Source organism: Cinclus cinclus, chromosome 8 (assembly GCF_963662255.1).
Source record: "Cinclus cinclus chromosome 8, bCinCin1.1, whole genome shotgun sequence".
Taxonomy (NCBI): Eukaryota; Metazoa; Chordata; class Aves; order Passeriformes; family Cinclidae; genus Cinclus; species Cinclus cinclus.
The window spans coordinates 29,293,062-29,318,999 of NC_085053.1; the positions used below are offsets into that span (position 1 = coordinate 29,293,062).

Here is a 25,938-nt window from a genome sequence, read left to right on the forward strand (position 1 = left end):
GCTGTTTTGTGCCCAAGCTGAAGTTTTTGTGATCCAAGGAGAAAGACACATTTTTAAGGAATTACACAAATTAAACCATCATTCCAAATCCCACATTTTGCTCCAGGAATTGCTGCACACCCGAGCCGCTGTGAATTTAATACTTGGGTATTTCCAAAAGAAAAATAATTATTAAACCTTTCTTCCTTCTACTTCATGGATCCCGTTCTGGATTCAGGAATCTACGGGTGGATCTTTCCCAGAGTACAGCACCTGCCTGCAGGTGGTGCCTGCCCTTTTGAGTGGAGCCCAGGGATCCCAGCCGGGCTTGCAGCCTCCTCCAGCAAATCCTTTAAAGCAGGTGAGAGGAGAGGAGAGGAGAGGAGAGGAGAGGAGAGGAGAGGAGAGGAGAGGAGAGGAGAGGAGAGGAGAGGCGAGGCGAGGCGAGGCGAGGAGAGGAGAGGAGAGGAGAGGAGAGGAGAGGAGAGGAGAGGAGAGGAGAGGAGAGGAGAGGAGAGGAGAGGAGAGGAGAGGAGAGGAGAGGAGAGGAGAGGAGAGGAGAGGAGAGGCGAGGCGAGGCGAGGCGAGGCGAGGAAGGCAGAGGAGAGGAGAGGCAGTGGCAGTGGCAGTGGCAGTGGCTGCAGATGCCTCTTCCCTGTCTGGTGCTGCCCCCGAGTGGAGCTTTCCCTCTCCATCCCCTCTCCACACAATTCCTTGGAATGTGAGAAGAATTTGGGCCAGCTCCAGAGCTTTGCAGTGCCCTCCAGGCCCTGGGGATCTGCTCCTTTCTGTGCCCCAAAACCCACAGGCAGAGCAAGGCTGGGTTTTTGGGAGCTTCTTGAAGAGATCTGGGTGGGCAAAAATGCCTGAAGGAAGCAAATAAAGTAGGGAGTGAGGGGGAAGAGGTTCCCACTGGATTTAAATGGGTGTTTGCCTGACTTGCAGATGGTTTGCACTGGGGTAGAATCTCTGAAGTGGAGGGAGCAGCTCAAAATTTCCTGTAAAGCAAATTAAAAAACACGGGATAAATGTAAATATTTTTACCTGCCTAATTAGGAAAACACACAATTTTTTTTTGTGTGTGTGTGTTTCTAAAACAGTTCTTGGAGCATCTGTGGGTTTACCTGGTCTTGGTCAGCACTCAGGTTACCAACAGCCCTTTCACTGGATCCTGGGGGATCAAATGGCTTTTGTTTGGAATTCCAGCAGTGTCAGCTGCAGCCTTCTTCAGCCTCACTCACTGAGCAAAGCCTCCTGTGCTGGTGCTCCAGTGGACACTGAGTTTTCATCAGTAAATGGAAACATTTCCAAATGCTTTGGAAACAGTGAAGGCCAGATTATGGAGTCTGGTTAGAATTGAGAGCTGCTGAGGAATTCCTGTCCCTGTGCTGTAGGTAAATCCCATTGCTCCTGCTTTTATGGATGGGAGAGCTGAGGGGCCTGGCCCTTGCACCACAACATTCATTCTGGTTCTGTGGGTTCAGTTCTGCCATTAGACTGGGATTGAGATTCCTATTTTTGGAGATTTTGGAGGCTGTGCATTCATTTTAACTCCAGCAATTGCTGACTCCTGGGTACAGCTGCCTGTGACCTGCTTTGGGGTAAAGATACCTAAAGCCTGGCCGTGGGCTGGGACAGGAAAAAATGGAGTTTGCAGATTGCCAAGGGCTCTGACATGGCTGGAAATGATGGAATGGCAACAGAAGGAGAGTGTGGGGTTGGAGCCAAGCAGCACCTCTGAATTTATGTGCAGAGAGGTTCCTGGGGTGATGCAGAGCAGCTCCCTGGGATGTTGCTGTTAGTGCCAGGAGCCATAAAAGGCAGGAGGAGCACAGTCAGTGCCTTGGCACAGCACAGCAGCACAGTTTGCCTCCAGACTGCTGGAACTGCAGCTGAACCTCAGTGGGAGTGTGTCAGTTCAGTGTGTGCTTGCAGGGACAGCTCACTTGAATCCTGCTTTTTTTGGGCTTTTTTAAATCCTGCTGTTCCAGAGGAGGAGGAGCAGGGTCAGGGGGTTGTGTGAAGCACCAGTGAGGCAGGACCTGGTGGGTGACACGGGACATGGGTGACATCCCCATGGCTCTCAGAACTGCAGGAGACACGACAGGGGGAGAACTTCAACTATTTCCTTGCTGGTTTTTTGGGATATTTTTTATTTTATATTTACCTGTATATGTACACAAACAACAGGATGGAATTGTTGGAGCAGTTGTTTTGAAGCTTTATTTCATTATAATTAATAGTTTTATTTTACAGCACAGTTAAGCACAGTTTTAGCTGCTAATGACAGCAGGCAAAGTTGGGGTCTTTTTGTTGCAAAGGTTTTTAACAACTTTTTTAGTCAATAATATAATATTAAAAGCTGACAAGCATTTGTTTAGTTAATAAATTAAAAAATCTTGCTTTGAACAATGCTTGTTTGTAATAACTTAAAACAATGGATAAAGCTTCATTAATAAGTTCATATATTTTTACTATTTAACTTATTTTCTTGAGGTTTATAGCCTACAGCTTATAGCCTTATTGTTTCTTGTTCTTGCATTTTTAGTATTTTTGCATTTTCCTATTTTGAGATTTGCTTTTCAAAATTCTTGTACCTTTTAAGTTTCCCCCATTTCCTCACACAAGGTTGTATTTCTGATTAAGGTGTCCCCCCAGGATGAAGTTGGCCTGAGCAGGAGCAGTTTGAGTTGGGAATGTGAACATGGAGAAAGGTTTTTCCAAAGGGAGGGTGAACCTAGGGAGCCTTGGGGCTTGGAGCTGGGATTTCAGTGCATGTGAAGGATATTTTAGAGCAGCTGTGCCCTCACAAAAACCCCCACTCTGGGCCCTTCAGGGCTGGTGTGTCAGAGTGAGGCATCAGAGCTGAAATTCCCATTAAAGATCCATTGGTGCTCCATCCATCCCTCACTCCCATCCTTTCATCAGTGGGGTTTTATTTTAGGGGAAGGGCACAAACCCTGGCCCTCAAAGCTGAAGGAGTGGGGTCTTTGGCATCACTTCACTGGGAATTCCCAGCCTGGAGCACTGTTCAGTGGCAGTGGTGGTATTAGTTTTTTATCTTTATTTTTCTCTCCTGCCAGAGTCGGGATTAAATGCACGAGAGATGGAATTTTGTGTTTGGACTCAGATGTTTGTTAATTCTTACCTATGTTACAGTGAGTGCCACGGCACTTGTAGCTAACAAGATAAAAATGGAGAAATGGTGATGTATCTCATTGTTACAAGGTGTCTTTTAGAACTAAACAGTCCAGTTAAGAGCTAACACCTAAATTATTTTTACTTTTGCCCCAATGACCAAACACCCGTGACCTGCAGTGCAACATTTTCTGTTAATTAAAAAATACAACCCAAGAAGAAGGACAAAAATCCAATGCCCTAAACCCTCCATCTTGTCCTATACCTATGACTATATCCCCAAACCCTTCACCATGTGATAATCACACACTTCTATTCAACTCCACACCGGTGATCTCAGCTCTGTCACTCAGTTTTGGAGTGACAGTTTCTGGCCTCAGGTCCAAAGCAGTGTTCCAAATTTCCTTGGAACATTGATGGTTGTGGATCATCACGCCAGCTTGTGGCGGATGGAGTGTCACCTGTGCTGTGTCTCCCGCAGGTGGCACTCGTGGTGGCGGATGGAGTGTCACCTGTGCTGTGTCTCCTGCAGGTGGCACTCGTGGTGACGCATGGAGTGTCACCTGTGCTGTGTCTCCTGCAGGTGGCACTCGTGGTGGCGGATGGAGTGTCACCTGTGCTGTGTCGCCCGCAGGTGGCACTCGTGGTGGCGGATGGAGTGTCACCTGTGCTGTGTCTCCTGCAGGTGGCACTCGTGGTGGCGCATGGAGTGTCACCTGTGCTGTGTCGCCCGCAGGTGGCCCCGAAGCGCAGCTCCTCGTACCTCGTGTCCGAGCCCGGCCCCGTGGAGTTCCCGGCTCCCGGAGGAGCCGGAGCCGCGCGCTACTCGGAATCCTCGCTGAAGAAGAAGCGAGTGTATTGATTGATCCGTTGGCACGGACTGATGGATTCCCAGCCCGGCCCGGGCCAGGGAAGGCAGGTGGGAATCCCTCTGTATTTTTTGCTGCCTTAACTTCAGCCGAGGAATTCTTTCTGCGCGGGGTGAGTGTCCCAGGAGGAGCCAGCTCTGTCCGTGACAAAGGTGGTGGCTGCTTCGGCTCGGAGAGGAGGGGACAGTGTTGGCTTTGTCACCCGCGGGACAGAGCACGGGGACTTGGGGAGCTGGGGCAGCTCCAGCTGAAAGCAATAAAAACCCAGAGGAAAGAAAGCTGATCCCTTCTCCAGTCCTCAGCCTGAGGAAGTTAAAAGAGGAAGTCTTGATAGTAATTATTTTGTATTTTTTTAACTCTGACTGTGGGAAGTTGTTTGTTTTTGGTTTTTTTTTCTCCAACTTTCCGTTTTCCGGGATTAAGAGCTTTGCATTTACAGCTTTTCAGTTTTTAGTATTTCTTCTTAATCCTGGAATGGAGCGATACCAAATGGATTCCCAGAGCCTCGGTGATGTTCTCAATAAATGCCTGTTCAAAGGGAGATGCCATCCTGTGCTGCCTTGGAATATTCCCTGGGATTTGGAGAGCTGATCCTTGGACAGTGGAATAATTTTGTTTTTAGGCTGAGAATCCACAGCTTTTCCATGAAGGAAGTCATTCCCAGTGTGAGACAGCATTGTCCTTCCCCAGGTGTGGGACAGCTCTTCCAGGGCCGCCCCACATTTTTTCCCACTTTTGAGTGTATTATCCCTTTTTTTTTTTTTTTTAAGACTTTTTGTATTTTTAGCTTATTCTCAGCTTTGGCTGGAGTTGTTCTGCCGTCAGCCCTTGGAGCTGGAGACCAGCAATCCTTCCTTTTGCCATCAGTGACAGGTAAATGAGGAACCAGCCCTCATTCCAAGGCTTTGGAATTCCAATTCCTTGGAATCCTGCTGCAAATCCATTTGGATTGAGCTCACCGAGGCCAGGAGCCACCTCCTTCTCCCTTTTCTTTGCTAGAAAACACTGAAGCCATTTTTCAATGCTAATTTTTTTAAATTAAAAGTCTTAAAACTTTGCCTTTCAAGCTTTGGGATGTGACCAGGATCCACATTTTCAAAGCTTAAAAAAATCCCAATCAAAATCCCTCTTCCCTCAGCTGCTGGAACTGCTCCACAAACAGGAGCCAGGAGCTTTTCTGGGATTCTGCCTGTATGTATTGATAAATTCACTTGTAGTATTTTGTTTCAACTGTTTGTATATGCAACTTTCTCAACTTGTTACACTTTTCAATGAAAATAAACTTGCTACTTATTTCAAGTGGATTTTTGTGGGAGGAAAACAGCCCTGGACTCCTTTTAATCAGATAAGGTAGGAGAAGGTTTTGAAAGAACACCATTCCTATGGAAATTCCATTTTTAAAACTGTTTAATTTGTGATTAAAAAAAGGAGGCAGATGAAGAAAAAAAAATTCTTTATTAGACTTGTTTGTATAAAGAGTAACAAAGTGCTTACAGATTAAATTCAGCTTCCTACATGACATACAGAAACAATAACACTGCAAAAATAAATCTGACCTCCTTGGAGCTCATAATTACCATTTTTATATATATTTATATATATATATATATAGACCTCTTTCTATTATTGCCAAAACTCGAGGACCTCTTCAGAGCATTTTCCAACTTCAGGGGTGGCAGAAAAAATTATGGCAGCAGAAGGTTCCAGTTAAACCACTCATGGGCTGAGTGAAAATGTTCTTAAAAAGTTTGTTGGAGGGTTTTCCATTCCCCAGGACACCCCTGGGTGCTCAGGCCTTTCTTTCCTGTTGGATAATCCCCTCCAGACTTGGGGCATGGACTGGGTTCTTTCCCATCTCCATTAATTCCCTCCCTGCACATCCCTCAGCACCAGGGGTGCACATTCACCCCCTCCAGGGGTGCACACAGTCTGGGAGCTCCAGGGGGAAGAATGTGGGAATGGAGTTAGGAAAAGCAAATTATTTATCCCAAAATGGGGAGTTCTCACTGAAATGCCCAACTTCCACACTTCTGGGGGTTGTATTTTTGAACACTTTTTAAAAATACCTGTAAAAGCTCAGGACTGGAGCCTGGTGGGTTAAAAAGAGCTGAAAATTTTGCCTTCCCTTTGTTTTTATAGGTTGTTTTGTTTGTTACTAGGATTTAAGTGCCTGTGAAGGATATTTTGTCAGCCAACTTCAAAATTATTGAGTCCTCTTAGATCCACTGGCTGAGGTTTGAGCTGAGAAATGCAGTGGATTTTCCCAGCTCACATCATCCATCAGGGCAATTCCAGAGCAGGACAAAACTGCCCTGCAAGAACAGCAGCAAAAGGAACTGGAGCTCATTTTACCTAAATCTTTTAAATTCTTTTAATCCAACTCTTCAATCTGTTGGCAAAAAGAATCCTTTATAACCCCATCAGCCCAGCCAGAGTACAAATTACAGGAATAAAAAAAAAAATTAAAAAGAACAGCCTTGGGCATAGACAGTTTGCTGGGCATTTAAAGTCCTGACAGGATAAAAACAACCAAAATTAATTACATTTTACTCATAATTGTTTCAAATCCTTGGATCAGGTTGTGGAAGGTGGTGCGTTCGTCGTGCTTGTAGATCCAGCACTTCCTCATCAGCTGATCCACCTGGCAGCAGAAGCAGGGATATTTTTAAGGAATGAAACATTTCTTTGGGTTTTCCAAGAAAGACAATGGAGCAGAGTGTCCCTGAATGAACAGAAACCCCTCAGGTGCTGGGCAGGGTCAGCAGAGACCTGAGCAGGTCATGTTTGGAATTGGAATTGCCAAGATCAGAGGGATTCCCAAGGAATTTTCTTGGATCCAGGTACTACAGCAAGTCCTTGACCCCTCTGAAGGGACACCAGGGACTTGGGAATGGTAACAGCAAAAACCATCTTTAAAAAGCACTTGAAAACCTTGGGAATGCCCTTTCCCAGCACTCCTGAAGGCTTTCCTACCCAGGTGGTCAGGCCTGTGGAACCAGGGATGTGTGACCCCTCTGGAGCTGAATCGGTGTCCAGACAAGGATGGACAGACAGACAGATGGAGCTTCCTTCCTTCCATCCATCCATCATCCATCATCCATCCATCATCCATCCATCATCCATCCATCATCCATCCATCCATCCATCCATCCATCCATCCATCCATCCATCCATCCATCATCCATCCATCATCCATCCATCATCCATCCATCCATCCATCCATCCATCATCCATCCATCATCCATCCATCCATCATCCATCCATCCATCCATCCATCATCCATCCATCATCCATCCATCATCCATCATCCATCCATCATCCATCCATCATCCATCCATCCATCCATCATCCATCCATCCATCATCCATCCATCATCCATCCATCCATCATCCATCCATCATCCATCCATCCATCCACCCTCACCTCCTCAGGACAGCTGGGTGGCCGTGGCAGCCGTTTGTTGTCCTGCAGGACCCTCACGAGCCGCGCCACCGTCATCTGTCCCTGCGTGGGGCCGATCATCTTCAGGAATTCCTGTGGGGAGAGCAGGATCAGCTGGGAATCCCTCACCCCACTGCAAGAACAACCACTGGGCTGTTTCCCAGGATAAACCTGGAGCAAGGTGTTCCCTGTGGAAGGGGTGGAATGAGACGAGCATTAAGGTCCCTCCCACCCCAAATGAGCCAGCAATTCTCTGATTCCTCTCCTTGTTGCCAAAAATAATATTTTTTTTAAATGATGGGATTGAAGCAGCTCTGGCAGCCATTCGTGTCCCAGCCACTTACTGCCATGGGGCTGGACTCGGAGTCACAGTAGGTGAGGAGCTCGTAGAGCGTGACCCCGAAGGACCACACGTCGGAGGCGATGTAGAACTTGCTCTGCAGCAAACACTCCGGGGCGTACCTGGGGACACGAGGGGACAGCGTCACACCCAGGGACCTCACACACAGCCAGAGCAAACTCGGGAGCCACAGCTGTGTGCGTGGAGCCCTTGCACATAAATTACAAAGTAATAAAGAAAGCCTGTTCCACAGCAAGGCACTGTGAAACCAGGGAGACCAAACCCAGAACAGTGGGGAAAGGATCAAGTGCGGGAAGAAACAAACAGCACAAGAGGTGAGCTCAGTCCACCAAGTGCCTGTTCCTTGCTCTCATGGTGTATCTTCACTTAGGCCTCTTATAAAAACAGCAAAAGTCTTGGGGAGCAGAGGGGTTCCTGTCCTGCAGCCCGGTGCCGGGGCCGTACCAGAAGACGGGGCTGTCGCGGTCGTCCTTGACCGTGTAATATTCCTTGTCTGTCTCGATGGCCTTGGTGAGCCCAAAGTCCCCAATCTTCACCCTGTTCTCACTCTCCACAAGGACATTTCTCGCTGCCAGGTCACGGTGCACGTACTGACAGGAGCCCAGGTAGTCCATGCCCTAAGAGAGGAGAAAATAAGCTTTTTATTTATTTCCTTTTCTTTTATTCTTCCAGTACTTTAATCCCTTTTTCTCCAGTTACTGCTTCACGTGGCCTGACCATGCTCTGTACTCTCCCTTCCATCCCTTTAGAATTCCCCTTGCTCTTTTCCTCTTGCCAACACATTCCAAGCGCTGCCCTCCCTCCTGATCCTCCAAATCCTCCCACGGGAACAACTTTTCACAGCAAACTTTGGAACTTGGAACCTCCTCATTATTCCCCCACTGGTCTTTGTGCCAGTAGCACTCAAAGTGTGGGAAAGATTGCTTTAGGATTCTGATCCTCGGGGGTAAAGAAGGAGAATGGGTTTGTTGCTGATGTTTTCCATCCCTCTGACCCTGCTGGAGGAGCTGCAGGCTCACCTTGCAGATCTGAACTGCGTATTTGAGCAGCTGCTTGAGATTGATCTTGTTCTTGTTCCGTGGGAGATACTCCTTCAGGCTCCCAGAGGGAAGGAATTCCATGATGAGTTTAATCCCACTTCCACCTAAAAAACACAGCATGTTGAACTTGCAGACCCTTCTCACATTGTGAACACCAACAGCTTTTGTACAAGCCCAGAGCACCTGCAGCGTTTTAAACATTCCATCCCCATCATCCATCCCTGAGCCAACCCCCAGGAAAACCTGCTCCAGGCAGGACATTTATAAATTCTAAAGGAAAACCCATATACTTTTTAATATTCTGCAAGATTTACCATCTTCTGTGCAAATGCCTTTGTATTTGACAATGTTGTCGTGATAAAGATTCCTCAAGATTTCAATTTCCTTCTTGAGGTCAGCGATGTGATTCCCCCCACTCTCTGGCTTCAGGGACTTCACTGCCACCTGCTCCCCAGTGTTGTCACCTTCTGGGTCATATCTGCACAGTTCCACCTTGCCAAAGTGTCCCTGGGTGGGAGAGAAAGAAGAAACCTTGAGGACAAGGCTCAGACAGTGACAGCCAGGCACTGATTTGGGTGTTTGTGTCACACAGCACAGGCTCTGGGGACACCCATGCTCTGATTTGGGTGTTTGTGTCACACAGCACAGGCTCTGGGGACACCCAGGCTCTGATTTGGGTGTTTGTGTCACACAGCACAGGCTCTGGGGACACCCAGGCTCTGATTTGGGTGTTTGTGTCACACAGCACAGGCTCTGGGGACACCCAGGAGCTCTGGCTGTGTTCTGGGGGTGACATTCCTCTTACCTCACCCAAATCCCGGATTCTTTTCAAGAACCTCTTCTCAAAGAGAGTGGGATCCACCTCGGTGACAGGTTTCTTCTCTGAGACAATATCAGGATCTAGGAAGGGAAACATCCCAGGTGAGATTCCTGCAAGGTCTCACACTCCAAGGCATCCTTGCTCTATTCCCACTGCGTCCTCTTTCCTTCCTTAAGTCCCACCTGCTTTCTGACAGGGAATTCTCCATCCTCTCCTGCCACTCTGGATCTGATTCCACACCCACACCCAGATTTCTCTTGGTGACCTTCCCACCCTGGAGCAGCTCCTCAGCTTCCACGATGCTGTTCCAGGTCCATCCCAAGCCATGGCACCCCAGGATTCTGTGATGCCTCCCTCCAGGTGCCCCCTTGGCCTTACTCTGCTCCTCCAGTTTGTTGATGTCCCTCATGATGGCCCTGAAGAAGGGTCTCTGGTGGGGGTCGTAGTTCATGCACTGCTTCATCAGGTCTGCCAGCTCCTTGCAGGACGGCGTGGCCAGCACAAAGTGCCCCTCGTAGAACCTCTCCTTCTGTGGGAACAAACAGAAATTCCAGGAATTTTAACTTCCCTGACTCACAGTTCTGAGCTGGGGCAATGGCTGGACTCAAAGATCTCTCAGCTCTTTTCTAACCTGAGCAATTCTGTGATTGTACATCAGAGGATATGACCAATAAATCCTTAATTCAATGTGAGCTTTTCCAAGGAAATCCCTCTTTTCAGCTGGAACTTGGATCTTTACAGTAGAGAATTGCTCTTGTGCTGCATCTGGAGCAACCACTTAACACCCATGAAGTGTTTAAAAGATGCTGAATATTTCCACTTTCAGGAATCATTTCCTGCCAAGTTTTCCCAGTTATTTATGCACCAGGAAATGTTTGCCAAAGACACTCTGGGTGCTCCACACAGCCCTGAGAGGTCCCAGCTCCAGGCCAGGTGGGACAAGGCTGGGATGGGCATTCCCAACCCTGCAGGGCTGTGGCCACAGGCAGGAAGGGTACAACAAAAGTGACTCCAATTCTTTAAATTGCAGTGAACAGCAGCAGTGTCCCCTGGAAGACCCTCTGGAATCAATCCAAAAGAAACAAGAGATGTTTGGGAGAATCTCATTCAGCTTCTAACTGGACATAGGAGTTAGAAAAGGACTCTCCAGACTGGGATTGTCCAGTTTGGTGAAGAAAAGGCTCCAGGCAGAGCTCAGAGCCCCTGACAGGGCCTAAAGGGGCTCCAGGAGAGCTGGAGAGGGACTGGGGACAGGGATGGAGGGACAGGACAAGGGGGAAAACTGAAGGGTTCAAGAGGACAGATCCAAGTTTGTGTAACACAGTTTTACCTCTGCTAAGGTTTTGTCTTTCAGTGGAGTTTCTCCATTATAGCAGATTTCCCACAGGGTTGTACCAAAACTCCACTTATCTGCAGCAATGCTGAGGTTTTTGGAATCTTCAACACACTCGGGTGCAATCCAGGGGATCCGCTCGACACACTCTGGGATAAAGCATCAGGGAGTGAATATCACAGGAGGGAAAAACCAGCTCTGAACTGAATTATTCTTGTCTGAAATAAACTGGAGCTGCAGGATTTGTCCAGTTTCTTGATTCTCAAATTCCTGCTTTCAGGAATTTAATCCTGAAGCTTTCACAGGCTCGTGCCTGGAGCCATCCACAAACTGAGATTCCTTCTGTCTCATCTCACTGGACACATTTTATAAGAGAAATGAATGCTCTGAACAGCCACTGTGCATTTGCAGGTCCATGAAAGCTGATTACTCCTATTCCAGAGCCAGTTCTGGCTGCACTAAATGACATTTCTCCCTTTCCCTGAGGATGTGATCCTGGACATACCTTGCCTGGACAGCACCGTGATGGGGATTCCTGGGTCACTGAGCTTTATGAAAGGCCCATATTCGGTATCAATGCCCTCTCTGGCCAGCAGGATGTTCTTGGTGCACACATTCCCATGCACCAAATCCTTGTCCTCCTACAGAAAAGCAGGGAAAGAACAGTGAGAGGTCTGAGAGTGCTCCAGGAGATCCACACCACAGGGCATCCCTAAAATACTCCCAAGCTGAAATCCAGAATTACACCTGGGAAGAAACTGGAGCTCTGAGAGTGCTCCAGGATATCCACACCACAGGGCATCTTTAAAACACTCCAAGATGAAATCCAAAATTATACCTAGGATGAAACTGGAGGAAAAGAAATTAAGGAGGATTATGGAAATAGAGTATTCCCACTTGAGCACTTTTCCTGGAGAGGAAATCTATTCCCAACTGGGCCCTGGAGCCTTTGCCAAGGTTTCTCTTACCAGGTAGCTCAGGGCACTTGCAAGTTGTTTGGCCACTTTGAATTTCCATGGGGTTGTGAGAACTTCACTTTTCTTATGCATGAACAGATCCAGAGGCCCACATTCAACAAACTCTTCAACCATGATATCTACAAAGGCAGGTGCAGAAAGTCAGTGCTGCAGTCAACTCTTTGGAGTCATTTAATTTGTGTTCTCACCACCCAGCCCAGATGGAAAATGGTTTTATTTCACCTTGCCCAAAGTTTATTTCAGTGCTCAGAGTCCAGATTAAAAGGTTGAGGGGCTTCATGTGGCAAATGAACATTAAACCTGGAACCAGGCATTCCAAAGGTGGAATTTTAATGCACATAACAGAAAAGTAATAGAAAATAATAAGCATATTATATAATAGAAATAATAGAAAAAAAATAAGCAACAGGCTGCTGTGTTCCCCTGTGCTGTTGTACCAAAATTCCTTTAGCATGACCCTGTTTTAACATCCACATGTAACTCCAATTCCTTTCCTGAGTCTTCAAGAGATAAGGCTGGGCATTAACCAGTTTGTCTTTTAATTTTCTAAAGCTTTGGTCTCCTTCTGGTGTCCACACCACAACATTAGGATTGTCTTGGGTTAAAAAGCCATAAAAATATATTGCATATTGTATATATTTGCATTTTTAAGGTGCATATTTATATTTATATGTAAAAACATAAAAATGTATACATATAAACATACACATATAAATGTGTACATGCTTTAAATGTGTAAATATTACATATATACATTTATTTTCTACAAATGAATGTATATTTGTAGTCCCTGTCCCATGTCCCCATCCCATTTCCCCGTCCCTGTCCCATGTCCCAGTCCCATTTCCATCTCCCAGTCCCAGTCCCATTTCCCAGTCCCATATCCCATGTCCCAGTCCCAATCCCAGTCCCATTTCCCAGTCCCATATCCCAGTCCCAGTCCCATTTCCCCATCCCAGTCCCAGTCCCAGTCCAATATCCCAGTCCCACTCCCATATCCCAGTCCCATTTCCCAGTCCCAGATCCCAGTCCCACTCCCATATCCCAGTCCCAGTCCCATTTCCCAGTCCCATATCCCAGTCCCACTCCCATATCCCAGTCCCACTCCCATTTCCCCATCCCAGCCCCAGTCCCAGTCCCAGTCCAATATCCCAGTCCCAGTCCAATATCTCAGTCCCACTCCCAGTCCCATATCCCAGTCCCAGTCCCAGTCCCATTTCCCCATCCCAGCCCCAGTCTCAGTCCCATATCCCATGTCCCAGTCCCAGTCCCAGCCCCAGTCCCAGTCCCAGTCCCAGTCCCAGTCCCAGTCCCAGTCCCAGTCCCATTTCCCCATCCCAGTCCCAGTCCCAGTCCCAGTCCCAGTCCCAGTCCCAGTCCCAGTCCCAGTCCCATTTCCCCATCCCAGTCCCAGTCCCAGTCCCAGTCCCAGTCCCAGTCCCAGTCCCATTTCCCCATCCCAGTGCCAGTGCCAGTGCCAGTCCCAGTCCCAGTCCCATTTCCCCATCCCAGTCCCATTTCCCCATCCCAGTGCCAGTGCCAGTGCCAGTCCCAGTCCCAGTCCCATTTCCCCATCCCAGTCCCATTTCCCCATCCCAGTCCCAGTCCCAGTCCCAGTGCCAGTGCCAGTGCCAGTGCCAGTCCCAGTCCCAGTCCCAGTCCCAGTCCCAGTCCCAGTCCCAGTCCCAGTGCCAGTCCCAGTCCCAGTCCCAGTCCCAGTGCCAGTCCCAGTCCCAGTCCCAGTCCCATTTCCCCATCCCAGTCCCATTTCCCCATCCCAGTCCCAGTCCCAGTCCCAGTCCCAGTCCCAGTCCCAGTGCCAGTCCCAGTCCCAGTCCCAGTCCCAGTGCCAGTCCCAGTCCCAGTCCCAGTCCCAGTCCCAGTCCCAGTCCCATTTCCCCATCCCAGTCCCAGTCCCAGTCCCAGTGCCACCCTGGACTCACTCTCCACGTCCCTCACGCAGACCCCGTGCAGCAGCACGATGTGTTTGTGGGACACTTGTCTCATCATGCTGGCTGTCTCAAAGAATGCCTGGGGAAAGGGAGAGAAATCCCATCCAGCTGCTGCTCCTGAGCACGTCCCGTGAGTTCAGCACATCCAGAGCACAGAAAACATCCACGGAACAGCAGCACTAAACCACCCCTGGCTTCAGTCACATCCAGGGCAGGGATGTGCCCCGTGGGCTGAGCTGGGCCTTCAGCATTTCCCCATCCCCAGCCCTTTTTTTATAAGTTCTTCATGTACAACACACAAAAAAGAAAAAACTTGCCAAGGAAATGTCTCTGTGGCTGGGGTCCAGGACTTTGAGCAGCACTCGGATCTCTTTCTCATTCTGGTACCCTTCGTTCTCATCATCCTTGAGGCTGAGCATCCCTGAGTAAATCTGGGTTCTGGTCCCTCTTCCCAGGTGTTCTCCCTGAGACACAGCAGCAGGGAAACAAACAGGATTTACACAAATATTTATTGGAATCTGCACCTTTTTTCTGTCTCTGGCTGATCTAGTTAAGAGATTTAAATTATTCCAGTGAGAACACAATGACAGGGAATTGCTTTTCCTTCTGTGAGCCCTGAGCATCCTCCCCACGTGAATTCCTTGGATACTGCACCTCCACATCACCCAACAGGTTCCCTGGGACTGAACATTCCCAGACTGAACAATGAATAAACAACAGCTGGGGCTCTTATTCACAAACTGCTACTGAGGTGATCTTTAATGTGTTTCCAAAAGTGAGAGGAAGCAGTATTTCACTGGAAGGCTTTGTTTGGGGAAGCAGTTTCCTCCAAAATAACATCCTGCCTCGGGATATTTCTGCAGGATGCTGAGTGCAAACACACCAACCCAAACCTAATCTCTGCAGTGATGCAACTAAAAAATCCCCAATACCTTTTTACTTCCCAGAAGAAGCCAAGTGCACGATTTAGGAGCTCTTTTAGCAACATTAAATGTGATTTAAGTGTATTCAAGCCCCTGTGTGTTTGTTGAGGTTTATTCAGGTGACCTGAATAAGCAATTATAAACATGGGGAAATTTGAAAATTTGGGGAGGTTTAAACACAGAATTCTGACTGCTCAGAGCTTTTGAATACTTCACCTTTTTTTTTTTTATTGCAGAATATTGCCTTAAACCTCTGTTTTTCTGATAAGTCAGGCTTTAAAAAAATACACCCACAACAAACCAGCTCTGTAAGACTCCCAAGAAATGACCTTAGAAAACTTAAATACCAATTTCATTTCCAGCAAAAGGCATCGCTCCTAAGCTCTTTTTTGCAGACAAAGCCATTAAAAAAAAAAAAAAATCAGGATTCTGCAACCAGAGGCTAAAATCCAAGTAAACTGTAGCTAGAGTTTGCTGAGGGGAGCTGGCAGTGGCAGGAGCAGGCAGCAGGGCTGGGCTGGTGTCCCCTGCAGGGCTCGGGGACACTCCTGGTGCCAGGGCAGCTCAGCACCCACCTGCACAATCTCCTCCTTGCGGATCCTGTGGAAGCTCAGCTGTCCCATGGAATACACTGGCTGCCACTCCTGGGCCTTCTTGGTTGCCACCAGCAAGTTGGAGATTTCTGCAAGGCAGGGGGAGAGAAAAAATATCCTTAAATCTTTTCAAAGAAACTGCATTTCCCCCCTTCCCAGTAACAGCAGGGATGGAAATGAATATCTCCCCAAAAAAGGGAGGAAAAAAGAAACTTGGACTCGACTTCTGGTCCTCGTTCAACAGAGAAGTCACTAAAGCACAGTTTCATGTTTATATTTTCAATACAGAGTTATTAGCAGCCAGATCTGGGTGATACTGAGTAACTGAAGAGAGTTTTCTGCACAAAGATTGAAAGAGAAAATATCTGTGGTGTACATGGAATAAAATGGAATAAAACTTCCCACATCCCCTCCTGCCAGCAGGGCCATCTCCTCTCCAGTGTGCAAGGGGCAGTTTCATCTCCTCTTCACCTCCTCCCAAATTCCCTCTACTCTGGGAAACACCAACAGTGTTCCCAGAGCACTGGAATTCAGCTGGGCAATGGGGAATGAGCAGAAGGAACAGACTCAAAAATCCAGTGCTCCCTCCCCACTGTGCAAGAAAGATTCATAAGTTTTACACATGAATTCTGCTTTCCAGGAATTAGTTCTTGGGAGAGGATGGATTGGGATGTGTGTGTACCATCTGGGCTTCCTCCTGCTCTGAGCAGAACCTGGGCACTGCAGATAAATCCTCATCTGGGATTGTGGAATCACCAGGAATAACCACATCCTGCTTTAGTCCTGCATCCCCTGAACTCTGTGAATATCTGATTAAATATTCAAAAAGAAGGGAAGAACCCACCAGGGAAGAGACAGAAGAGGGAACATGCACTGAATCCTGCTGGAACTGAAGCCAAGGAGAAGCTGAAGTGGGCAACCAGCTCCCTGACCTTTTTTAATTTTATTTTATCCCGAATCCAGCCATCAAAATGAAACCAAAAAGTCAAATGTGCAACGTCCCCCTGCTGCAGAGCATGAGCCCCGTTCTTTGTGCAGAGTGTGAGAAGCTCAGGGACTCTCCCAAAGCCTCAGAGCAGCAGGTGATTGATGTGGCTCAGTTATTCCCCTGCTTCTAACAGGAAACCATTATCAGCTCAGCACAATCACCCCGCTGTGCTTCCTCTCTCACACAAAATTCAGCTGCAAGACACTCAGAGTTCATAGCAAACAGTTCCAGAGGGTGCTGCCATCACCCAACAACTGCCCCATTGTCCCTCAGATGGGACCTCACAGATGATTTGCTGCCACCAGGCTCTTCAGGACATCAGCTGGGACCAGAACCCTTCCCTGCTGCCTGGTGCAGATGAGTTATCAATCAGCAGCTCAAAGTGAGAGCAAACACAGCAGGTTCCAACTCTCTTTTCCCCTCCTCAAACCTGCCCACAGCACTTGTTTTGCTTCTGACATTAACTCCTCCTCTCAAGAGAAGGAAAAAACCTTGAAACCTCTTTTTTTTTTTTTTTTAAAGCTTCACACCAGGATACAGAACTAAAAATATTAAGTTAAAAAATTCTCCTGCGCCTGGAGTTTGTTCTCTTTCAACAACAAAACCCTGCAAGGCCAGGCTACCTCTGGGTCTGGGCTGGCAGCACCTCTTCAGGGTGAAGCTGATGTTGTCTGTCCTCAGGATTTGTCCCTTCAGGTGATCCATGAGGTCTTTCAAGGATGCAAAGGATCTGTTGGAGCCATGGAGGAAGTATCCCCCTTTCTTCACCTCGATCTGGAAGTTCTTGTAGGGGCCTGAGTTATTCATCACCTGCTGTTGGAGGGAAAAGAAAGCAAACAGGATCACTGCAGTGAAAGAATTGTTTGTAAAGCCATCAAAGCTTCCCAAAACCTTGGCCTCACATGTAGGACCAGCTCAGCCCCTGCTCCTAAGACAGGGTTCTCGGATCAAACTGCAACAAAGCAGAAAAAAAACCTAAAATTCCTGGGATTTTCATTCTCAGGAAGGCTCAGAGAGAAGAGCAGCAATATAAAGATGCAATCACCCAACAAGCCCAAATTATGGCTGGTTTTTTTTTCTTTTTTTTTTTTTTTTTTCAGAGCCTGGGAATATGCAGTTTTGCCTCTTCTTGAGCAATTTTCTCTTCCTTTAGTCAAGAATTGCAGAATCTGGAGCAGGGTTTCAAAATCTCAACTTAAAGATAGCAAAACTCCCTCTCTCACCCTAGACTGTTTGACAAGATTTCAGGCTGGTGCTGAGATTTCCAGTTTCACTCAGAGCTGCTGGGGAAGGGCTGAACTTCTGAACTTCCCCATCTCAAGAGCTCTCAGGGTCTCCCCTCTGCAGCTTTAGCTCACCTCTCCCTTCCCTCTTTTCCAAGACAAAATTCCTTTCTTGTTTCATTGTTAAAAGAGAGAGCTGATCATGTTTTTTTAAAAAAATACCTACAGGAGATAAACCCAGTATCAAATATCCCTTCCTGACTCACTCATTTTTCCTAAGAGAAGTATTTATGTTATCATCATTATCAATATTATTATTAATTCTTTATTATTTATTATTATTCTTGTGTGAACATTTTAAATATTCTCCCAAACCACCAAGTCAGCTGCATGCTTCCAGCTGAGGCTGGTGTGGGAATAAAATGCATCAAGGGAATGAAATCCATGCCCAGAAAGGCTCCAGGGAAGTTGAACCATGCTCAAGGCAAGGTGAAGTGACAAATTCTCTGTGTCATGAGTCTAAAATGCTTCATTTTTATCACGTTCCTGCACAGTTTGATTGGAAGGAATGGAGAGACAATTTGGATCCATTTGGAGAGACAGCACAAAGGGCTGGGAAAAAAAAGCCAATTCTCTCCACAGAGATCAGGGTGAGTTCCCCAAGGACAAAAACACATCCCAGGAGATTCCAGGGAGCAGATTCCTGCTGGGAATGCCCTGCTGGTTGTACCTCTGAGCCTTCCAGACACGTCACAGTCATGAGGATGTGGTTGAAGTTTGTGCAGCTCCACCTCAGCACGTACATCCCCACCTCGTTCCCCTCCTGCCTCAGCTTGTTGATGGCATATTCCGTGCTGGAAGGGAATGGACAGTGAGCAAAACCAACAAGGGAGCATCCAGAAAAATCTATTTTTGGGATGTAACATTAGAGCAAACCTCTATTTGGGGTGTAGCAGCAATTTAGAAATATTTATGTTGTTATTAAAATTGGATTTTTAAGGGCATGTCGCTCACGCTGGGCTGCACCGAGCAAGGGAGGAAGGATTTATGAAAGGGAATTCTGCATCCAACACTGTGCAGGTGAGCTCCTGGATTGCTACAGTTTGCACCTTCAACATGAAGGGAAGGAGCATGAAGGAACATGAAGGAGCATGAAGGAGCATGAAGGAACATGAAGGAACATGATGGAACATGAAGGAACATGAAGGAGCATGAAGGAGCATGAAGGAAGATGAAGGAGCATGAAGGAGCATGAAGGAACATGAAGGAGCATGAAGGAGCATGAAGGAACATGAAGGAGCATGAAGGAGCATGAAGGAACATGAAGGAGCATGAAGGAGCATGAAGGAACATGAAGGAGCATGAAGGAGCATGAAGGAGCATGAAGGAAGATGAAGCCCCAGAGAAAACTCCTTTAGGTGTTTGAAAACCCAAGGCTTTGTTCATCCATCCGAGGACTCCTGGGGTGAATGCAGGGACACTTCCACTCTCTACCTAAAACATTCCCATGTGCCCGTGGAGAAAACTCCTGGAACACTCCTTTAGTGCAGAAACACTGAATTACAGATGAGTAAGCAGAGAAACACCAATTCTTTCCTTTAACAAAATTTAGTTTTTTGCCAACCCTTTGACAACCACCCATCCAAACCCATTTCCTCAGCGGACTCGCTACGAAAGGTATTATAAAAAACCCCAAAAAACTCAAGATACAGAATTCACTGACCAGATGGGCCCGTGGCAACCGTTCTTGATGTTGTGCTGGATGAGGGGAGGAGCCACATCAGTGCACAGGTAATGGTGGGCATCTGCTGTGAGCCTGAAGTAGCCATCGACCAGCGAGGTGAAGGACAGAGCCTCGGCGTGGGAGCTCAGCTTTAACTCCTGCCAAAAACAGGGACAGCAGCTGGGCCAGGACACCAGGAGTGCTGCAATACCCCTGCAGCCCTGGGCTTCAAGAGCCAGGAATATCCAGCCACTTGTGGCTACAGGACGTTGGGTTTTAGTGGCCATTCCCTGTCTTGGCCGGGTTCTCCAGCAGCACAAATTCTGTAATTCCTCGTGGGATTTTGATGGGAAATTTTGTGCCAGTGTGGATACAACTGCACTCATCCAGTTTAGCTCTGCCCAGTGCCAAGGACAGAACATTTTGTGCCACTTTTGGCTACAGGACATTGGGATTTAGTGGCCATTCCCTGCCCTCTCCTGACTCTCCATTCTCCAGCAGCACAAATTCTGTAATTCCTCGTGGGATTTTGATGGGAAATTTTGTGCCAGTGTGGATACAACTGCACTCATCCAGTTTAGCTCTGCCCAGTGTCAAGGACAGAACATTTTGTGCCACTTTTGGCTACAGGACATTGGGATTTAGTGGCCATTCCCTGTCCTGGCCAGGTTCTCCAGCAGCACAAATTCTGTAATTCCTCGTGGGATTTTGATGGGAAATTTTGTGCCAGTGTGGATACAACTGCACTCATCCAGTTTAGCTCTGCCCAGTGTCAAGGACAGAACATTTTGTGCCACTTTTGGCTACAGGATGTTGAGTTTTAGTGGCCATTCCCTGTCTTGGCCGGCTTCTCCAGCAGCACAAATTCTGTAATTCCTTGTGGGATTTGTGAGATAAAAATCTGTGCCACAACTTTTAACAGCACTTCTGCTCTGCCCCGTGTCAAGAGCTGTTTATATAGATAATACCTTATTTAAAAAGGCTTTAGAAAATCAGGCCTTGCTCTGCTGAATTAGCAGCTCACCTGTAATTCCCATAAGAAAAAATCATGGGAAGGAAAGCAGTCAGCAAAACCAAATATTCTTGTAGAGAAAAAAAAAAAAAAGTCTGCAGCTGTAAAAACCAAGGAATCTGTCCCATGGGAATCAGTGAACAAAATTTGTCAACTATGCAGGAATAGAGAGATTGGATGGGCAAATAAAATGTCATTTACTAATTAATGGAGTGGCAGGAAAGTAATGAACCAATTAAACATGAAAACTGAATAGAAATGGGCTGGAAATTTAAAGATTGGTTTTTCTGCATGAAGAAATGGAGTCCTGTCTGCTTATTGCAGATTTTGGGGTTTTTGTTATTTGTTATTTGCACTCCAAATGTCCCTCCTGGATGGTCTCATCTTCTGCACAAGGGGGCTCCCCATAAAAGGAAATAATCATTTAATTATTATTAAATATTATCTATTATATTCATATAATGTATTCAGATATCTGGTATTCATTAATATATAATTAATGGATTTTATAATAGTGTTGTAATAATTAATATGTTTATTAATAGAATGTATTTGTTATTTTGGTATATTGATATATTTGTAAATAAAATTATTTAATAATTATATATAAAATATCAGTAATAATACATTAATATATAATTAAAATCAATACATTATATATATTACTATAGTAAATAAATAATGTATTAATATAATAATTCCAATAATCATTATTTTATAATATAATATGTTATAATATAAATACTATACTATCTTATATAACATGTACTAATAATATATATTATATTATATTATATTATATTATATTATATTATATTATATTATATTATATTATATTATATATTACATTACATCATATTATATTACATTATATCCTATTATATTATATCATATTATATTATATTATATTATATTATATTATATCCTATTATATTATATTATATCCTATTATATTATATTATATCCTGTTATATCCTGTTACATTATATTATATATTACATTATATTATATTATATATTACATTACATCATATTATATTACATTATACTATATCTATTATATTACATCCTATTCTATCATATCATATTGTTTTATAGTGCATTATAATCTATTATCTTACATAATTATATATAACTATTTAATAATTTCGTAACCACTTCATAATTAATAATGACATAAAAAGTTATACTATTGAATTATCACAACAACTTCATTTAATTACCATTATTTTAACAATTTAAAAACAAATACTAACTATTATTAAAACAACAACATTCATGACTTAATACTGCTTCCACACAGGGAATTAAATCCACGCTCCAGGGCGGCTGAAGTGACAAATTCTGAATTTTAAACTTTATTTTCCCCACGTTCCTGCCCATTCTCACCATCCTTTTGTTGTCCTGCTTGTTGATGCTGACTGTGCACTCCTTGATGACAATGTGGGTGATTTCAGGGAAATAGGAGAAATTGTTCCAAGCCTCCCAAAGTTTGGGTTTTTCCTCCTCCTTTTTGCTTTTGCCATCGGATTTTTTCTTCTTCTCTTTCTCTGGCTGTGCAGGCTGCAGATGGATTTGGGATAAAAGCTTTTGTTAAAACAGGTTCAGCACAGTGGTTTTACTTTAAACTAAAATTCAATCCAGAATAGTAATATAAATGAGTTATTTGTTACAATTGTAAGTTATAAAATTAATATACATTAGAGAATAATAATATAAAACCTAGAATAATGTGTATTTTAATACATTTACTCTAAATCAAAAATTCACTCCAGAACAGTGAAATATAAATATAAATATAAATATAAATATAAATATAAATATAAATATAAATATAAATATAAATATAAATATAAATATATCGTGATATTTTATATATTTATATTTATATTATATAAATATAATGTATTTACATTACATAAAGATATAAATATAATATAATTATTTGTCAGAATTAGAATTATAATATAAATTATAAAATCAATATGATAATATAAAATATAGAATAATGTGTATTCTAACAACATTTACTCTAAAGTAAAAATTCACTCCAGAACAGTAATATAAATGAATTATTTGTCAGAATTATAGAATAAAATTCTAAGTTATAAAATTAGCATACATTATAGAAAAATAATATAAAATATAGAATAATGTGTATTCTAATACATTTATTCTCTACTAAAAATTCATATTAGAATAGCAATATAAATCATTTATTAGTTTAGAATTATGTAACAGAATTAAAATACAAATTATAAATTATAGAATAACAGAAAATACAGAGTATCATGTATTCTAATACATTTACCCTAAACCAAAAATTAATACCAGAATAATGCTAACAATTATTAATAGAATATAATATACTATAATTATATCATAAGAATATATAGTAATTATATAATAATTATTATAGAATATTATATATATTAATAGAATATAATTACAATATTAATTATAAAACTAATAAAATTTATAGAATAAGAAAAGAAAATACAGAATATCATGCATTCTAATACAAAGAATAAATAATAAGAATAGAAATAGAAATAGAAATAGAAATAGAAATAGAAATAGAAATAGAAATAGAAATAGAAATAGAAATAGAAATAGAAATAGAAATAGAAATAGAAATAGAAATAGAAATTGAAATAGAAATAGAATATAGAATAGAAAAAGAAAGAATAGAATAGAATATAGAATAGAATATAGAATATAGAATAGAAATATAGAATATAGACTATAGAATAGAATAGAATATAGAATATAGAATAGAACAGAAATATAGTATATAGAATAGAATATAGAATATAGAATAGAACAGAATAGAATATAGAATATAGAATATAGAATATAGAGAATAGAATAGAATAGAATAGAGATAGAATAGAGATAGAAAAAAATAGAGATAGAAAAAAATAGAATAGAAATAGAAAAAAATAAAATAGAATAAATCTATTTAATTCTGGAATGTTTTTCATTTTCCTGGTAAAAGTGCTGCCCACAGAGCTTGTCCAGTTCATTCCTGGAATTTTTCCAAAGTCTTGAGCCTGGTCTGCTCTCAAAGCCAGGCCTAAAAAAGGGGCTGGGCTGGAACTTCCTTCCAAGCTGGATAATCCTGTAATCCCATCAAATCCCCTCCAATAAAAACCTGCTCTGCAGGATCTGAAGAGCACAACCATCTTTTAGCAGCTGATATATCCCCCCCCCCAAAAAAAACCAAAAAAAAACTCCCAAAAATCCCTTTAATTCCCATTGCTCAAGGGCTACTCACGCTTGGCTTGAGCCTCCACTGGATCCCGTTGTTTCCTGTCACCATCACCTCGTACTTCTCACTGGCTCCACCACTGAATTTACTGATCTCATTCTCAGCAGAGATCAGCAGAAAAGAAGTCTCAAAAATCTCAGCGCCGTAATATTTGGTCAGGATCTCCATGGTGGATAAATATTTCACCTTCAGCTCCCGTGGGGAGACGCTGTTGCTGCAGATGGTTTTGTTGTTGAACTCCTTGAGGAAATGTTTGAAAACGTTATTGATCCTAATCCTGGTCAGGAAATTCCTCTGCCTGATGGTCTTGTTCAGGGACTCGGGGATGTAATGCTTGTAACTGGAAAGGGGGAAAAAAAGGGGGAAAAAAAAGGGTTTGAATTTCTGCTGGGAGAGCAGCAGGGGCAGGGCATGGACCCCAGCTCACCTGATGTCCTTGGGCAGCTCTGGCAGCTTCACGTTCCTCTTGATGGCATCGTGGGAGATGGCCAGCACAGCCATGCCCAGGCACTCATTCTCAATCTCATGGACCTCCTGCTCGTTCTTGGGATCACGGATGGGTGCCAGGCCCTTCACTAGGTCATACTGGCCCTGAACAGAACAACAAAAAAAATAATTTACACGTTTGGTCTTTCCCAGAGATTGTCCCCGAGCTAGGAATTCACCCCAAGATCCTTGGGCAAGGAGAAGCTGGAAGCTCCTCTCCTTTTTTTATACACCAAAAATTCACTTTTTTTTAAATTAACAACAGAAATTACTATCCTCGTCCCCTTTTAGTACCTTCAATATTTATTTTCTGGTCCACAAAACCAACTGTGTGTCTCTGCTTTATCTCTGCCCTTCCCATCCAAAGCCTCCATGGATTTCATGGATTCACCTCTAAGCCAAGTCCTGCTCTGGGACAGCCTGGAAAGTGTTTGGTGATCAAAGAGCAAAGACATTTCTGTGCCTGGTTGCTTTAATGTTTGCCTGGAATTCCCTTTCCTTGGGCTTTCCAATTAAACAGGGATTTTCTGGAACAGCTCCACATTGTGTCTTTTTCTAAAGGGTAAACTCCTATCTCCAAGTGTGGAAATCCTGCAGGAATTCCACTCAGAATCAACAATAAATGAGATTTCCTCAGTGCATTCAATTTGCTCTTTCTTTAACCTGAATTTTCCTTTTTTTTTTTTTTTTAATTTTGTTTTGGGTTTTTTTTGTTGAAACCTGACAGCTTCTGCCTTAAAAAAATCCTTTAGAAGGCACAAGAAGAGAGCAGAACTGCAGTGAGGTTTTTATCAATCTTTTTTTAATCCTTTTTTTTTTTTTCAATCTTTATCACCAGGGGTTTATCAGTAAATGTTTATCAATCTTTTAGCACCACCCAGTAAAAAAAACTCATTTAAAGGACCCAGCCCTGCCAGATATCCCTCTGCTGCTGCTCCTCTCCAGCACCAGAATGTCCCACAAAAAGTGACTGATGGTTTATAAATATAAATAATTCACTTAGGAAAAAAAAAAAAACAAACTTTAAAAATAAAACCCTTTTTGGACTGGCAGAGTTTCTTTACACTTTTTATGCAGCCAACTCTCTTCTCTCCACCAGGCAGCAGCAAAAAGAAAACCCTTTCCAGTACTAACAGGCTACACAATGTGTATTTTAGGAACTTAAAAAGAGGTTTTTAAAGCAGAATTCCAGGGTTTTTTTATGGGAATACAGCATCAGAGACAATTCCAACCTGTGCAAAGATGTATTCCAGGGAATTGGCATCGAGGATGGGGGTTCCCTCTGGAGCCAGCTTCTTGTCATAGGCCTTGGCTTTCCTTGGGAAATGTCTCCACACCAAGGGCTCGCTCTCACTGGTCCCGTGCCAGTTGGTGAAATAGTATCTGGCCAAAAAAATAAAAAAAAACATAGTCAGAAACTTTAAAAACTTTTTGGGGAAAACCTTCATTTCCACAAGATAATCTGGATTTTGAAAAGCAAAGCAGTTAAAAGCAAAAACCGGTCAAACTTCTGCATTAAGGTTGAGTGGTGCAATATTCCAAGCATGTTCCATAATCAAATTATTATGTATTATTAGATTTTTCTTTTCCTTCTTTTTTGTTAGAGAGATGGAGCACCTCTCCTTGAGGAAAGACTGAGAGAATTGGGAATGTTCACCTGGAGAGGAGAAGGATCCAGGGAGAGCTCAGAGCCCCCAGAGGGGCTCCAGGAGAGCTGGAGAGGGACTGGGGACAGGGATGGAGGGACAGGACACAGGGAATGGATTCCCAGAGGGCAGGGATGGGTGGGATGTTGGGACACTGGGATATT

General features: G+C 44.0%; 2 protein-coding genes across 2 annotated transcripts in view; one reads left to right on the top strand and one right to left on the bottom strand.

The window, feature by feature from the left end:
* Positions 1 to 3,979, top strand: part of RAVER2 (ribonucleoprotein, PTB binding 2) — a 29,819-nt gene extending 25,840 nt beyond the window's left edge. The window contains exons 13-14 of the mRNA XM_062497950.1: positions 218 to 340; positions 3,854 to 3,979. Coding sequence (XP_062353934.1) covers positions 218 to 340; positions 3,854 to 3,979 — 249 coding nt within the window. The remainder of the gene's footprint in view (positions 1 to 217; positions 341 to 3,853) is intronic.
* A 1,443-nt stretch (positions 3,980 to 5,422) lies between these two features.
* JAK1 (Janus kinase 1) overlaps positions 5,423 to 25,938 on the bottom strand; it is a 26,229-nt gene continuing 5,713 nt past the window's right edge. The window contains exons 4-24 of the mRNA XM_062497901.1: positions 25,361 to 25,511; positions 24,070 to 24,233; positions 23,649 to 23,982; positions 21,761 to 21,934; positions 19,361 to 19,518; positions 18,368 to 18,491; positions 17,038 to 17,227; positions 15,409 to 15,515; positions 14,228 to 14,374; positions 13,902 to 13,989; positions 11,950 to 12,077; positions 11,487 to 11,622; positions 10,979 to 11,130; positions 10,027 to 10,177; positions 9,634 to 9,728; positions 9,143 to 9,335; positions 8,808 to 8,932; positions 8,233 to 8,405; positions 7,772 to 7,889; positions 7,410 to 7,520; positions 5,423 to 6,627 (exon numbers count right to left, since the gene is read on the bottom strand). Coding sequence (XP_062353885.1) covers positions 6,526 to 6,627; positions 7,410 to 7,520; positions 7,772 to 7,889; positions 8,233 to 8,405; positions 8,808 to 8,932; positions 9,143 to 9,335; positions 9,634 to 9,728; positions 10,027 to 10,177; positions 10,979 to 11,130; positions 11,487 to 11,622; positions 11,950 to 12,077; positions 13,902 to 13,989; positions 14,228 to 14,374; positions 15,409 to 15,515; positions 17,038 to 17,227; positions 18,368 to 18,491; positions 19,361 to 19,518; positions 21,761 to 21,934; positions 23,649 to 23,982; positions 24,070 to 24,233; positions 25,361 to 25,511 — 3,121 coding nt within the window. The 3' untranslated portion in view covers positions 5,423 to 6,525. The remainder of the gene's footprint in view (positions 6,628 to 7,409; positions 7,521 to 7,771; positions 7,890 to 8,232; positions 8,406 to 8,807; positions 8,933 to 9,142; positions 9,336 to 9,633; positions 9,729 to 10,026; positions 10,178 to 10,978; positions 11,131 to 11,486; positions 11,623 to 11,949; positions 12,078 to 13,901; positions 13,990 to 14,227; positions 14,375 to 15,408; positions 15,516 to 17,037; positions 17,228 to 18,367; positions 18,492 to 19,360; positions 19,519 to 21,760; positions 21,935 to 23,648; positions 23,983 to 24,069; positions 24,234 to 25,360; positions 25,512 to 25,938) is intronic.